Below are 13834 nucleotides of genomic sequence, written 5' to 3'. Positions count from 1 at the left end.
GGCTTCAACAACAATAGAAGTCTCATCCAATTAGTAGAATGCCTTAAAAGGAGAAGCGATGATTTCAGGAGTCCAAAGTAAGAATTTCAATCTCTACTTCAGCCAGCCAGCTTCTCCTGGGGAATTCCTTGAAAACTTTTATGGGAGTTCCCAGCTTGCAGCCTTCCCTATGGAATTTGGACTCGCCCATTCCCACAGCTGTGTGAGACAATTCTTTAAAAAATCTCATAATATTTACATTATATATTATACATGTACATATATATGTATCTCATATAAATATCCTGTTGGTTCTGTTTCCCTAGAGAACCTGACTAATGTACATTTGTTTAATGAAGATAACAATAATTATTAATTCATATGGATAATATGAGCTATCAAATGAGATAATCTACAGAAACAATTAGCCAAATTCTTGCCACATCTAAGCAATTGGATAAAATGCATGTGGAGTAACTTAATACTTGGTCAACTGAGCAAGAATATAAGAAAATGTGACTTTTTCAACCTATTTCTACTGTAGGACCCCACCTATGCCTTCATGCATAATGATATTTTAATGTCATTAAAATAGTGAATCACGTTACATATTAATTGGTTATTATGCACTATGTGTATTATTATTCCCATTTTATAGATAAAGGAATACATTAAGTAACTTGTACAAAGCCACAGAAAAAGCATCAGAGTTAGGATTTGAACCTAGATATGTTTACCTCCAAAGTTGACTCAGTTGTATTTGTCCTCATTTTCTTAGTCCAGATAGCCATGTTATTACCACCAGGAAGTATTCCCTAAATCTACAGTCTGACGGCCATGCCCCTTGGTGCTTGTGCAAATCCTATATATATTTATCTCCTAATTTATAGTAAATGTTTTAACTTATTACTCTTTTCCACATCTGTACTGCACCTTCTAGAATTACCTCTTCTAGGTGGGCAACTGATTCTCTTTATAGAACTTAAATTGGATTGCACAGGACACCTTTCATAAGAAGTTCGAGGAAACCAATAAAAACTAATGTTTATTGAGCATTTATTTTGTTGTAGGCTCTGGTTTCTTTGCTCCATCCCTCAACTATTACATTCTTCACACCAACCTTATAAGGCAGCTACTTTTATCTTCAAATTAGAGATGATGAAAATAAAATAGTGAGGTTTTGAACTTGCACAGCTTATATTTTAGGGCTGAGTTTGAACCCATGCACTTAGATTCTGGAGACCAGACTATATTGCCCCTCATATTCCAGGACTGATTACATTTTCTCCTCCTTTTTTCTTTAAGAAATCCTAGAAAAAATGCATGTTACAGAGTATTTTATGTGACATTCTATGCATGTCATAGAATTTTAATTCTGTGAATAACTATGGCTTTTATATTTGAAAAATATTTTTCCTATGATATTGATATCTGCAATTACTCAAATTTATAAAGCTTATTTGAATAAAATAGATGAATTTAGGATCTGTTAGAAATCCCAGATCTTAGGTAGCACTTATAAAATGTCATTCAAGTCACCATCTTCCTCCACTCTGATTTAGAAATACATATTGGTGGTCTCCATTGCCTTAAAATAGGCTCCAAGCTCTCTTCTTGTAAGATGTTGGACTTTAAACCATCAAGTTGCATAAATTCAAAACCATAAATAAAGTTTAAAAATACATCTCTCCTTTCAATGCCAACTTAAAATTTTTTATGTCCTAAGTAAAATGATTTAAGCATAGTCTATTTTTAACAGAGAGAGCAAAGTATTTGTTCACTGCAAGTTGGAAAAGCATGCAAGTGCACTGGATTAACTGTTATCTGAACAACAAGCTAAATCACAGTGGGGAAAAAAGTCAGCATGTTTCCTAGAATACAAACAGATCAGTGTCGGGAAGAGCTGTGTCCAAGGAAGGGAAAAAGCACCTACCCGGGCACTAAGCCATGCACATGAACCTCAACTTTTAAGAGATATTTTCAAGAAATGCTTTAACTGATAAATAAAACTACTGGGTAAAGAAAGCACAGAAAAAGTTCCATGTGCAATAAATAAACATGGACCATCCAAATGCAATCCATCAACACACCCCTCTCTTTATCTGTGTTCCTCATATAAGACATGACCCATCAGTGGTTATGAAATTCAGAATAAAAACCTATCTGCATTGCCCCGCCCCTCTGCCCCCTTAATTCTATGATGGAGCAGTACTTAAGATTCTTAGGTATGGAAGAACCTTTCCTAAGTTAAAGTGTATAAAAGCTCCATATCCCTTGACATATGCAAAATCACATTGCTTTAGCTTCTCCCATCAGAGATCTTAAACAAAGCTTTCTCACTCAGAACTAAAAAAAAAAAAAAAAAGACGTTCTCTTACCATATATTCCATGTTTGAAGCAGGTGGGAACACTTTGCCCCGAACTTGATTATGATAATCAAGAATGGCGATCATGTCATTCTGTGAAATGTAGCGCTTCCGCCTGGCTTTCGGGATATCCGCAGAATCTAGATGTGCTTGTAGAGCTGCTTCAATATCAGTGAAATTATTGGTTGGCGGGGATGAGTCAGTGGAGTTGAGTAAGACGACAGCACTTGCTTCACAGAGAAGGGAGAACAGGAACGCACTACTGACAGCAGAGGCTGCTATCATTTTGAGGGGTGGAGAAGGAGAGGCCACCGAGTTTACTTCACTTTAAAGCAGAAAGGTAGAGTTAGAGTCTATAAAATGAAAAAAAGGGGGGAGGGGAGGGGAAGGGCCAAAGGTGTGATTTTCAAACTCATCATTTGGGAACATTGCTTGACTTGACACCAAAAATATCCAAACAACTTTTGAAGCCCAGCATAGGAGACAATCTAGAGTAGAGTCACCAGTCATTTTGCTTAATGCTGTGAGACTGACTCCTAGAAGAACTTCCTGTAGCTGGAAAAAACTGAAAGCATAATTGCTAATCCTAAAATGCATGTGAACCACTCATTGCCCCAAATGCCTGAACCACAGAATGCATTACTGCATATTTATTTTCAGTGGGAAATATTTAGGAATGGAAGTTCATCTTAAGAGTGAAGACGAAAAATTCATCACAGGTAACAACAGAGAATGTACTGAACATGTCTCTCAGGCATATATATATACACCAAATGACAGAACACATACAAAAAAAGTTATACTATTTCATTCTCATTTCTAAAAAAAAAATGTGAGCTACTTTAAAATCAATGCATGCAAAATAAGCTTGTTGAGCTAAATAGCTTACCTCTGCACAATGCCAAAATGAATATATTGTTCTTCCAAAAATTTAAAGTTCTTTGCTATGTTGTAGCATGGGCTCTTGTAAGAGCAGTGTGTCTTATTACAAACTCTCTGTGAGCAAAATTCTGCAAGGTTTGAATGCTGCTGGCTACAGGAGCTGCTAACAGCTTTTATATGTCACAGGCTGCAGCATCCAGAAAGGGCAGTCGTTCCTAGGGTCTCTCTTAGCCAAAATCAAAGGGGAGGGGTTTTGGATAGAAAACACAGTGATTGGATGGCAACCTTTTTATGTGGGTGGTGAGGAAATTGAGTCACACCCACAGCTCACAAAAGTACAAACCATAAAAGCCTTTTTCTCTGGGCTTCCACCTTTTGTGTGACTGGTTACTTTTTCTCATTTAATGCTTTCTAGTCCCTAATTCCCTTACAGAAAAGGGGGCCCCAAACAAGACTGTAAGTTCTTGAAAACACAGATGGCTAAGTAACAAGCAGTACTTTTTTTTTTTAAATGGTAAATGGCCTGGGAGCTGTAAAGAGCTGGCTCATATTAAATCAAGAGATCAGCTCGCAGAGTTAATCTGGGTGGCCACAAATATGATTGAGAAGAATGCCAGGCAAATCAGTAGTAACCAAACTATAGCATAGCTATTAGGATAATAGAAGCTCAAGTGGTGGCTCTCTCTGTCTCCATGTGACTTTATTCCTCTGATGTATATATTTATTCTCTCTCTCCAGTTTTACCCTCCCTTTTTTCTTTCTCTGCAAAGTGAGGTCAGCAAATTAGGTACCTTTTACCTGCTTTGTATACAATGTGAAGCTTATGACGAATCATAATGGCCAGATTAACATCTGTTTCAGGTTTAGAAGCATGTAAGTTCATGTAAGTTGAAAGTTTGAGCAGAGAATGGCTCAGCCTCCCAGGAAACATATTGGAGGGCACAGGGGCCGTGAAAAATTAAACAGCAGTAGCGGCTGCCAGCAGCCAGAAGTGCCTTATTAGGAGGAGGCCATTGGAACAAAATCAGCTTCAGACAAAGCAAGAGCTAAGAAATGACTGTTAGGACAGTCTGTAATGAAAGGACCCTCAAAAATGCCACAGCATTGTGTCATGATGTCACTAACAAAATGTGGATCATTTACGGTCAGTGGCAATAAGAATCCTGGAAAAGACATACTCCTTAGTTTAGAAACATACTTAACGTAACACTGACTTGTCCGGTTTGCTAATGTGATTGTCTCCTGCATGTTTAAGCAGAAGTACTACACGGGTTCATAGTCATCAGAAGGGATGGTCATGTGGTTAAAAGTACACCGGACCGGGAGCCAAGTTTTCTGGGCTTTATTCCCAGTTGGGTCACCAGCACTATGTGTGGCCTAGAGCATATTATTTAACTCTTCATTGATGTATCTCCAAAAAAAAGGTACATTTTTGGTGTTGAGACAGACTTGATTAAATTCCATAAGAGGGCAGTAAGGTATTTTAATTCAGAAGTATCAATGATGCTCATAGTACAATCTTAGGTATCAACAATCTGTGTCAAAGTTCAGGTTCTGCTATGTTATGATGAGTTATTAAGCTCCCAACTAAAGTGAAATCATTTTAGGAGAGCTCACACTGCAATAATGAAAGTTCAAACAAGGTATTAATTAACACTCTTAAATTGAAAAGGAAAAAACATATAAGTATAGAAGGTGGGTGGGAATAGTATGAAATATCAGAGCAATTTGAGGGATGACAGGTGCTTGCTAGAGAATTTTAACCATAGGAGCTGTCCAGCTAGGGTCTTGCCCCTTCGGAAAGTGCTTATAGTGCTGCCTTGGAATGGAATTCATGGATGATGTCTTGGTCTTTCATGAATTGACAGGAGGTCAGAGGAGAAACCCTCTGAGGGCATTTAGGCTCTAAGATCCCAGCACCTTTTGAGAAATTAGTCCCAGCACAGATTAGCGTGAACTTTCTACATGTCTCCTATATCTGTCTCATAAACAGAGTACCAAAGGCTATTTATCTGACCAGCAGACATACTTTTTTCTCCAGGATGCCTAAATTCTTGCTTAATACCGCATAGAAAATTCACTGTTGCATTCAAAGTTACCTTCTTTTTCATGTACATAAAGAGATATTGTCCATCTCTTGGTATTTGCCTTGAGGTACTTCCATGAGTAAAAATGTGTTCTTTGAGAAATTTGTCTGAACCATAAAAGGGGTTTCCTCTAAGAAGTAGTGGAGGGTTGGAGGAGGAGAGAGAGACTGAAGGAATTTCTGAGATAGACCTAAATGGGAGATTTCCTCTTCAAGTCCAAATGTATGAGGGCAGAGCTAACAGGGGTTTAATTCTGAGACATGTCAGTGATTTTAGATATCTTTCAGAACACATGGATTATATTGTGTAATTTCAGACTGTTGAGAAAACCCACAAGGTTATGGAACCATAAAAGAACAAACCTTTGAGAGGAAAGTTAAAAACTCTGCTTCCAAACAGATAATATTGCCAGAAGTATTTGAAGTGCTTTAGAGGTAATTTAATTTTAAAATATTTGCCACGTTAAGAGGCATAAATCCAAGTTGTCAGTAAAAGAACTATTAATGAACAAATAACAATGAGGTGATTCTTTATGAGATCTCTTCTTGAAAAAGACCATTCATATATTTTGAAATCTTTAGGAGAATGTTTGCCAGCAAATACAGAAATGAATGGCAATTATATTACTGAAATGAAATAAGCATACAATTGGCAGCAACTACTGTCTACCTTCAAACCTGTGAGAAAATGGTTGTGATTTTTTAAAATGAAATCAGACACAATACAAGGGTCCCAGGATGGCACACCTGCTTAAACAAAGGTACTCTGGTTTGTACACACGTTTGTGCGTTGTGTGTGTGAACATGTAGGCACGTGGCTATAGTCTAAATCCTTTCTAACCAGAGTGTGGTCTGGGGAATAGTAGGACTGATATCACATGAGAGCTTTTAAGAAATGTAGACGTTCAGGCCCTACTGCAGATGCACTGAACCAGAATCTGCATTTTATCTGGATCCTTGAGTGATTGGTATGCATATTAAAGTTTGAGAAGCACTGATCTAATTTGTTTACAGAGACACAGAGGCCCAACAACACACTACTCCCATGCCCACGGAATAAACTATTCACTTATCTAGTTATATGGGGAGAATCAAAGATCATATATGCCTATACAAGTGTTTTGAAGAGGAGATTCACAAGTCAACCTGTTTAACAGGAGGAAAAGTACCTCTGTATAGCATTTCACAAAGAACACATTAGTGATCAGAGTATTGTAAGATTATTATATATACCCTACTTGTTATTTAATTATATTAACTAATCACAAGATGGTTGAAATAACTGGATGTGGTATACAAGAAAATGCCTTGAAAACTGTGAAATGACACAGAAATGGAGAGTATTATTTTATTCTCTCATCACCTGGGCAGAGGTCCAAATCATCCTTTTTCTCACTCTTTCTCCCCTTGCTTCATACAACTGCTAGTTCTATCAAATGTGCATTTTTATCTGAGTGTCTCTCCAATCTATTTCTTTTTCTTGTATCATTATGATGGCCTCTTAGAGTTAGTTCCATTACCATTTTCAAGGACTGCTGTCAATAGCCTTCCAGCTGGGATTTATGTTTACACTGTCTCTTTCCCCAGCCACTATCCACATTACCTTTGGTTATCTTCCTAAAGAGCAAATCTGATCATGTATGTAGATACTCTCTAAGGGCTTTCCATTGCTCATAAGGTCAAGTGTAAGTGCCTTGACCAGGCTTACAATAGCTTTAAAAATATAACCTAATTTACCCTTTAAACCTATTTTTCTGCAACCATTCCTTTCTGTTTCTCTACCTCTGCCACAGCCTATCCCCCAATTGCATTTAACCACCCTCTTTTTACTGTTAGTTTTAGTTAATTAACAAACCCTCATATGCCTGTTCATTGAGTAGGGGTGGCAACCTTCTTGCATCTGAAAATATAATTATTGCAGATAGTTATTTGTGTTATTATTGAAGAGTTTAATAAATGATAAAAAGGCATTGCTTAGTTGTGTATTAATTTCTCTTCAATAAATTACTTGCTTAAATTAATTACAATTTTCATACAGAATTCTAGAGTCATCAATATCGACAGATGTCTAAATGAACTTTGCAAATAATTTTTCACCAGTCTAGTCATTAACAATTACCAATCAATTAACAGTATATGTAAGAGTTCATTTGATGTAAGATGCAGGCTTTCAAGAAGAATAAAGAGTTTTGATGTCTATTGTATCAGACATTTCCATCTGTAAATTGTAGGGCATGGTGAATTTATTGGACTCAGAAAATTTGCAAAATATTCATACAAAATAATTTCGAATTTTGAAATCTTCTAATTAATAGATAATTTACAATATTATATGATTATAAAACACTCCATTTTCAAAATATTTGAGGAATTCTGCAAAATATATAATATATAGTATGTAATATAATGAAATGAGTTATGTTGCCTAATATTGTGAAACCAGATTCAGTTTTCTGCATTTGAACTCAATATTATCTCTTCTTTTTCCTTACATACAATAGTTTGTTAAAGACTAAATATAAGAGAAGAGAGATGGCACTGATTATTGTGTAATTATTCCAACTTCTGTGTGTTTATTTTTCTTCAAGTAAAATGACACTTTTAAATTTTCAGCACAGGAAAACCATTAAAAATTAATAACTTTACATGTGACCAAACTCAAGCTTTCTTACTGGAAGTAGTTCTGAACAGTATGGTTCCAGAGAAGCCTCTATGAATCCCTGACACAGCTTAATTCTAAGATAAATAATAAAAAATAAATAAAAAAGAATACTTGTTCAATGGTATATTCAAGGTCAGAGTAGAATAAAAATATTTTATATTTATATAAGATCTCAAAAGATTTGTCATTCATGTACCCCCCCCTTCTTTTATAAAGCTATTAAAGTATTTGCTACAACAAAACAATGGAGTAAACCAAAAAAGATAAAAATATGGAATCTAGGAAATAAGGGCTTCAACAAAAGGGAAAAAAACAAGGGAATCTCAAGGACAAAATCTTTGTTGTAACCTAGTGAGTAACCTGTTTCGACTGGCGTAGAAGTACAAAGAGCGCTAACATGGCATATCCCCAAAGATTACATCTATTTTTTTTAACCTGTTCAGATTATATTTATATAACAGGATAGAAGAAAGGAAATGTAATCACAGAATACTATATGGCTCTGCTGTGAATATTTATATATACATAAAAATATAAACAATGAATGGTGCTGCAATCCAAAGATATGATATTACTCTATGGGAAAGATGAAGAAACAAACATGAATTTGTATTTTATTATAGGGGAGATCAGGCCTGAAAGAGAACTAAATATGTACTTTCCATAATAGGAAATGTATTAGTTATCTACTGCTTATGACAAATTATCCCCAAATTCAGTGACTTAAAGTAATAAATATTATCTCACACAGTTTCTGGAGGTCAGCTCTTTGTACGCTTCTTAGCTAGGTGGTTCTGGCCAGGGTCTCTAATGAGGTTGCAGGCAAGATATTGGTTGGTGCTTGAATGGGACTGGAGGCAAATTGGTTCTGTTGGCAGGAGGCCTCAGCTCCTCACACATGGACCCCTCCATAGATGTCTCTCACTGGTTTTGTTAGGCTACTAGAGCTTCCAATGGACTGGATAATTAGTTAATAACTCAATAGCTTCACCTCTAAAATATTCTTCTTATGTTTTAAATGGTCCTTGTTGACTTTCCTTGTCCCACTGAATCTGAGACCATTCATTCATCTTCCTATGACTCAATGGAGGACATGAGGTTATGAATGAATATGTATGTAGCAGTTGCTACTGCAGGTATTTCATTGCTCTGGATAAAGAGAGGGTAGATTTAACTCTTATCTCTGGGATGATGATGTGACATTAAAACAAAGTGTAGAAACACCATGCTCCATGATTTCTTTAGGGTCAGTAAAAGATTAAGGCAACCCTTTAGTTTTCTGATCAGTGTTTGGGATGAGCAGTTTTCTACGGTATAACTCCTTCAGATATCCTTCAGAAATCTTGAGTAATAAATTCAAGACCTTCAACCTACAAAGACAAAAATCACTGAAGACCTAATCTAGTGAAAGGAAATATATATATTCCTCCCCTAATGTTTGGGATAAAGTTGATGTTAGAAAAGAAGAACAACATGACAGAAAGGTTGGCTACTTGTTTTCTGTGTGCAAATAATAAATCAAAATAAAGCCAGTGAGGATGTCAATGCAGTGGTCAAGTAAACTGAGAAATCCGAATGCACATATTCATGGCATCAGTTCAGAATTTGCCTACAGTAGGCACTCAAAAAATGTTTGTTAAATTTAATAAATAAACAAATGCTATATCAGCATGGCCTTTCACTAATCCAGGACCTGAGCTTGCAACCAAAATAAACTTGGGCTTTCCAAAAGCCATTGCACTCTGGCCAGAGTCATCAATTTTCTCAGATCCTTTCACTACGAAGGAGACCTAGATAAACTACTGGGAAAGTCTTATTTGTTGCTCAGTGACAATTTGGAAATGAGCATATAGGATGATGGCATTAGGATGCCTCATGCTGCCATGCAAATTATATATCACAGAATCCATTGCTCATCATTCACAAAGACTGCAATCAGGTGTCCCTTGTGAAGGTGATGGAAAGATCATTAACATGTATTGAATATGTGCCAATGCAGACATTACTGTAACTTCAGACTCTCTAGTTATCAATATTTATGAAAAAATTCTACTGAAAGAATTTATTCATAATGGATTAATATTCTGAAAAAATAAAATTAATATTCTTCCTATAAATCATGTTTTCATGATTTACGTCTGCTGCTATGCCCCCAAGGGTGGTAATGGGTTAATAACACCTCCAGAGTAAGGAAGCTATCACTTCTTTTCTCTCATGTTTACCTCCTCCTGGTGAGGGTGTTGTTTCCTGTTAGCCAAACTCAAAACTGCAAGTAAGTGCCTCAATCATATTTGATGATAGGGATTTCAACTCATGTTGCTTTTGACCATGAGGCTACCACATAAGTGAAGTCCCTTCTAGGCAGAAGAAGAAAAAGATACCCCCTCCTTCCTCAAGCATACAGGAGAGAGCATACTAAGAAGAGAAACAGGACAATGAATGAGACAGTAATAAATCACCACTCCAGGTTGCAATCCCGGAAGATGAAGCAGCCATGACAAAAATGACAACAATCTGTGAATGGAACAGTAAGACAAAAGTGGAAGGAAGTTTACTCACTTCAAATGTGGGCTCTTAGGTGGAGAGCACATAGCAGGGTTCCCCATGCTAATATGTAATTCTCACATTTGAATGAGTGCATGTCACATCTGAGCAGAGAAGAGAGCAAAATATAGTACATGCCAAATAGCCCTCAATCACGAGTATTATGGAAAGCAATCTTCAGCATGCTCCAGGGCTGGAGAGAGTTGGGGGAAAAGAAGAACCATATGAAGAAATAGGAATATCCAGGAAGAAATGGGGTTTCTTAATGCATTATTCCCAAATGAAATGGCATGTTTATGGGACAGAGGAATTCTGCCTGTTGGTACTTATATAATCTGGACTTTCCAGAGTTGTGTCATCAGTCAATCAGATCAGACCCAGGAAATTCTGATGAATAAGCTTGACCTAGCAGTAATGGACCAGGAAAGATGGTGTTACTGCAGAGGATGTCACATGTGAGAGTGGAATCTGTGAGCTGATACCAGGTTCTGTCAATGACACCACACTGTTCAATCTTTGTGGGTATTCAATGAATAGAATGAAATCGGATGAAACATATTGGGCTATTCATATCACTCCAGAACCAGAATTTTCTTATGGTAGCTTGAAAACAAACTTAAGTCAGTCTTCTTCTGATGATCTGATCACTAAACTTGCGGAAGCCTATAAGCCAGAAAAACTCATGACTGTGTTTGTAAATCAGAGTTCCAAATGTCACACAGTACTTTCTTCGCCCCAGAAGACTGAAGTTTTTAAAAGTCTTGATTGTCAGACTGCTACGTTCAGTAATTACGACTTTGTTTTTACTAGCTTTGCTAAGAATCAGCAACAACAGTAGAGGTGATTAAGAAAAATGAAGGAAAAAAATGAGAAAATGGGAACACATAGAAGGTGGTGGCTGCTTTTGAGATATTGATACCAAGGACGATGCTTTTCATACCACAACCTATTACAGTGTAATCACTTTGAATTGTTGTGTGCATTATTATCTCAAGGAGTTAGATATCTTGGATGAATGTTTTCTGTGTTTAAGTACTCTATGCCAATCTTGCTATGAAATTGAAGGGCATGTCAAAAAAAATTTACTCTATATAACTTTACAACACCTGTGAAAACAATTCAACTTGGTTTATGCATGGTATAACATTTCTCTGGATATTATCCAAAATTCCCCACAGACAAGGCTGTCATCCTTATTATGTGTTGGCCTCAGCCTAACCATCTGGGACTATTCTATTAAATCGCTGCCTGAATTTTACATCTGGTTACCTGAAGTTTCTAGAACGCATTCTCTACTAATGTTATTGAAACCAGTTTCCACTTCATAGGAATGTTTTTTTGCGACAGCAATGAAGGCTTTTCTTCTACAAGTGAAGTCTTCTTAAGAAAATGATTGCAGGTATTCATTTGTGAATTATTTTAGCATTATTGTTCCCTCCATTTTGCAGTGCTTAACATGGAGTTCCTTCCCCTTAGCCCCCCAAAATAAGGTAATAAACTGTTACACTGTGGGTTTATACTAATCTTTTTTTTTAAGATTTTAAAAAAAATTTCTCTCCACACCCCACCCCCGGGTTGTCTGCTCTCTGTGTCCATTCGCTGTGTGTTCTTCTGTGACTGCTTCTATCCTTTACCACTTCTATCCTTATCAGTGGCGCCGGGAATCAGTGTTTCTTTTTGTTGTGTCAGCTCTCCGTGTGTGCGGCGCCATTCCTGGGCAGGCTGCACTTTCTTACACACTGGGCGGTTCTCCTTACAGGGTGCACTCCTTGTGCTTGGGGCTCCCCTACAAGGGGGACACCCCTGTGTGGCACGGCACTCCTTGCGCGCATCAGCATTGTGCTTGGGCCATCTCCACATGGATCAGGGAGGCCCGGGGTTTGAACCGTGGACCTCCCATTTGGTAGGCGGATGCCCTATCCATTGGGCCAAGTCCGCCTCCCAGTTTATACTAATCTTATACCCGGAGGGGAAAGGGGAGTGAACCCTCGTCCTAATTTTCTTTTAACGTAAAGTGAATCTCCTTTTTATTGGCAGGTGGTGGTAAAAATAAACATTAGAGTATTGTAGCTTGAGAACAGTGTGCATGTGCAGAACTGTACAGAAATCTTAAACTATGCTGTGTTCCTCAGTAAATAAGTAAATGAGATTAGCTTTCCATGACCACCACGACTTTACTAACTTGCTAAGCAGTAGACATGGTGTTTATTAGGAAGATTTAGCTTTAAGGTTGTACCGGATTCACTAAATCGAGTCAGCCTGGATTACTTAACTTTTACTTTAGCAACTATTTTCACTAATTTCCATTAATAATTAAAGGAAGGCTTTTGTTCAAAGCAGAATCAATGTCTTTTCTATGCTGTGACTTAAAGCTCTGTGATTTTGTGATACATGTGATCATGCTCTGACTTAATTTTCCACCAATTTGACAGGATAAACAAAGTGACTGCTCAGAATGAGAGCTGTCCAGGTTATTCAGGCATTTACAGTGAAACAGAACACTATTCATAAGACATTACATGAAACTCCAAAATAGTCAATGGAAATTGACAAAAAATATATATATACTTTCAGGAGTAGGCATCTTCTTAGCTATATTTGCAAATTTAGTGGGATTTAAGCAGCTGAGAGAGCAATGAAGATAACTAAATTTTGTATGTCTTCTTGTCCTCAGTCTTTTTTTTTTAATTCTTTTTGGATTGATGCCATGATGTTGTGTTCCTTCTGAAGTGATTAAAAAAACACCTTTTCAAAAAGGGTTTCTAAACAAAATCTACTTGGATTGAAATCAAGTAGTTAAAACACTGTTCTGACTTATTTTAAGCATGTTGTTGAACGTATGATTTAAGAAGTGTTCAATGTATAATCAGTTTGATTCTGTACGTAGCATAGTCCCTAACGTTTTGGTGCTCTGGTTTCTTAAGGACTAATATTCAAAGTGGATTTTGTTCTTAAACAGTGTTCCAGCAGATTTGATGACATTTGTTGGCTTGTGGTCTGATTTTTAAAAAAAATATATAGTTTTGCCTAATGTTGACAAATTGCACAAAAATAAAGTCTAGGAAAATGAAAACAGTAGATTGGCTAATGATCTAAATCTTAGTATGATAGAGGAGGGGAAGTTTGGTTCCATAAATTCTCCCTTCACGATGTTAGCCTTAAATTAGTTGGAATGTATTTCTGTACCACAATTTACGCTCCAATAAAAGTTTGCTTAATTCATAGTCTAGTAACAGTCACACACACTTCTGTTGACATACTCTTAAAATAATATACTTGACCAAATCTTATACATATAAACTTTTTTAAATTAAG

General features: G+C 36.7%; 1 protein-coding gene and 1 pseudogene across 2 annotated transcripts in view; one reads left to right on the top strand and one right to left on the bottom strand.

Moving 5' to 3' along the window:
- The window catches only part of PI15 (peptidase inhibitor 15), a 32327-nt gene extending 28895 nt beyond the window's left edge, over positions 1 to 3432 (bottom strand). Inside the window, exons 1-2 of one of the 2 annotated variants that reach the window (XM_004462454.5) lie at positions 3235 to 3432; positions 2358 to 2670 (exon numbers count right to left, since the gene is read on the bottom strand). In XM_004462454.5, the coding sequence (XP_004462511.2) occupies positions 2358 to 2630 (273 nt within the window). In that variant the 5' untranslated portion in view covers positions 2631 to 2670; positions 3235 to 3432. Of the gene's footprint in view, positions 1 to 2357; positions 2699 to 3234 lie in introns of both variants that reach the window. The other variant, XM_012526740.4, reaches the window with a different exon arrangement.
- A 631-nt stretch (positions 3433 to 4063) lies between these two features.
- LOC101447867 (S-adenosylmethionine decarboxylase proenzyme 1-like) lies at positions 4064 to 11357 on the top strand (annotated as a pseudogene).
- Positions 11358 to 13834: the final 2477 nt, after the last annotated feature.

This window comes from Dasypus novemcinctus, chromosome 14 (assembly GCF_030445035.2).
Source record: "Dasypus novemcinctus isolate mDasNov1 chromosome 14, mDasNov1.1.hap2, whole genome shotgun sequence".
In the NCBI taxonomy this organism is placed as follows: Eukaryota; Metazoa; Chordata; class Mammalia; order Cingulata; family Dasypodidae; genus Dasypus; species Dasypus novemcinctus.
This window is presented reverse-complemented; position numbering and strand designations above follow the sequence as displayed.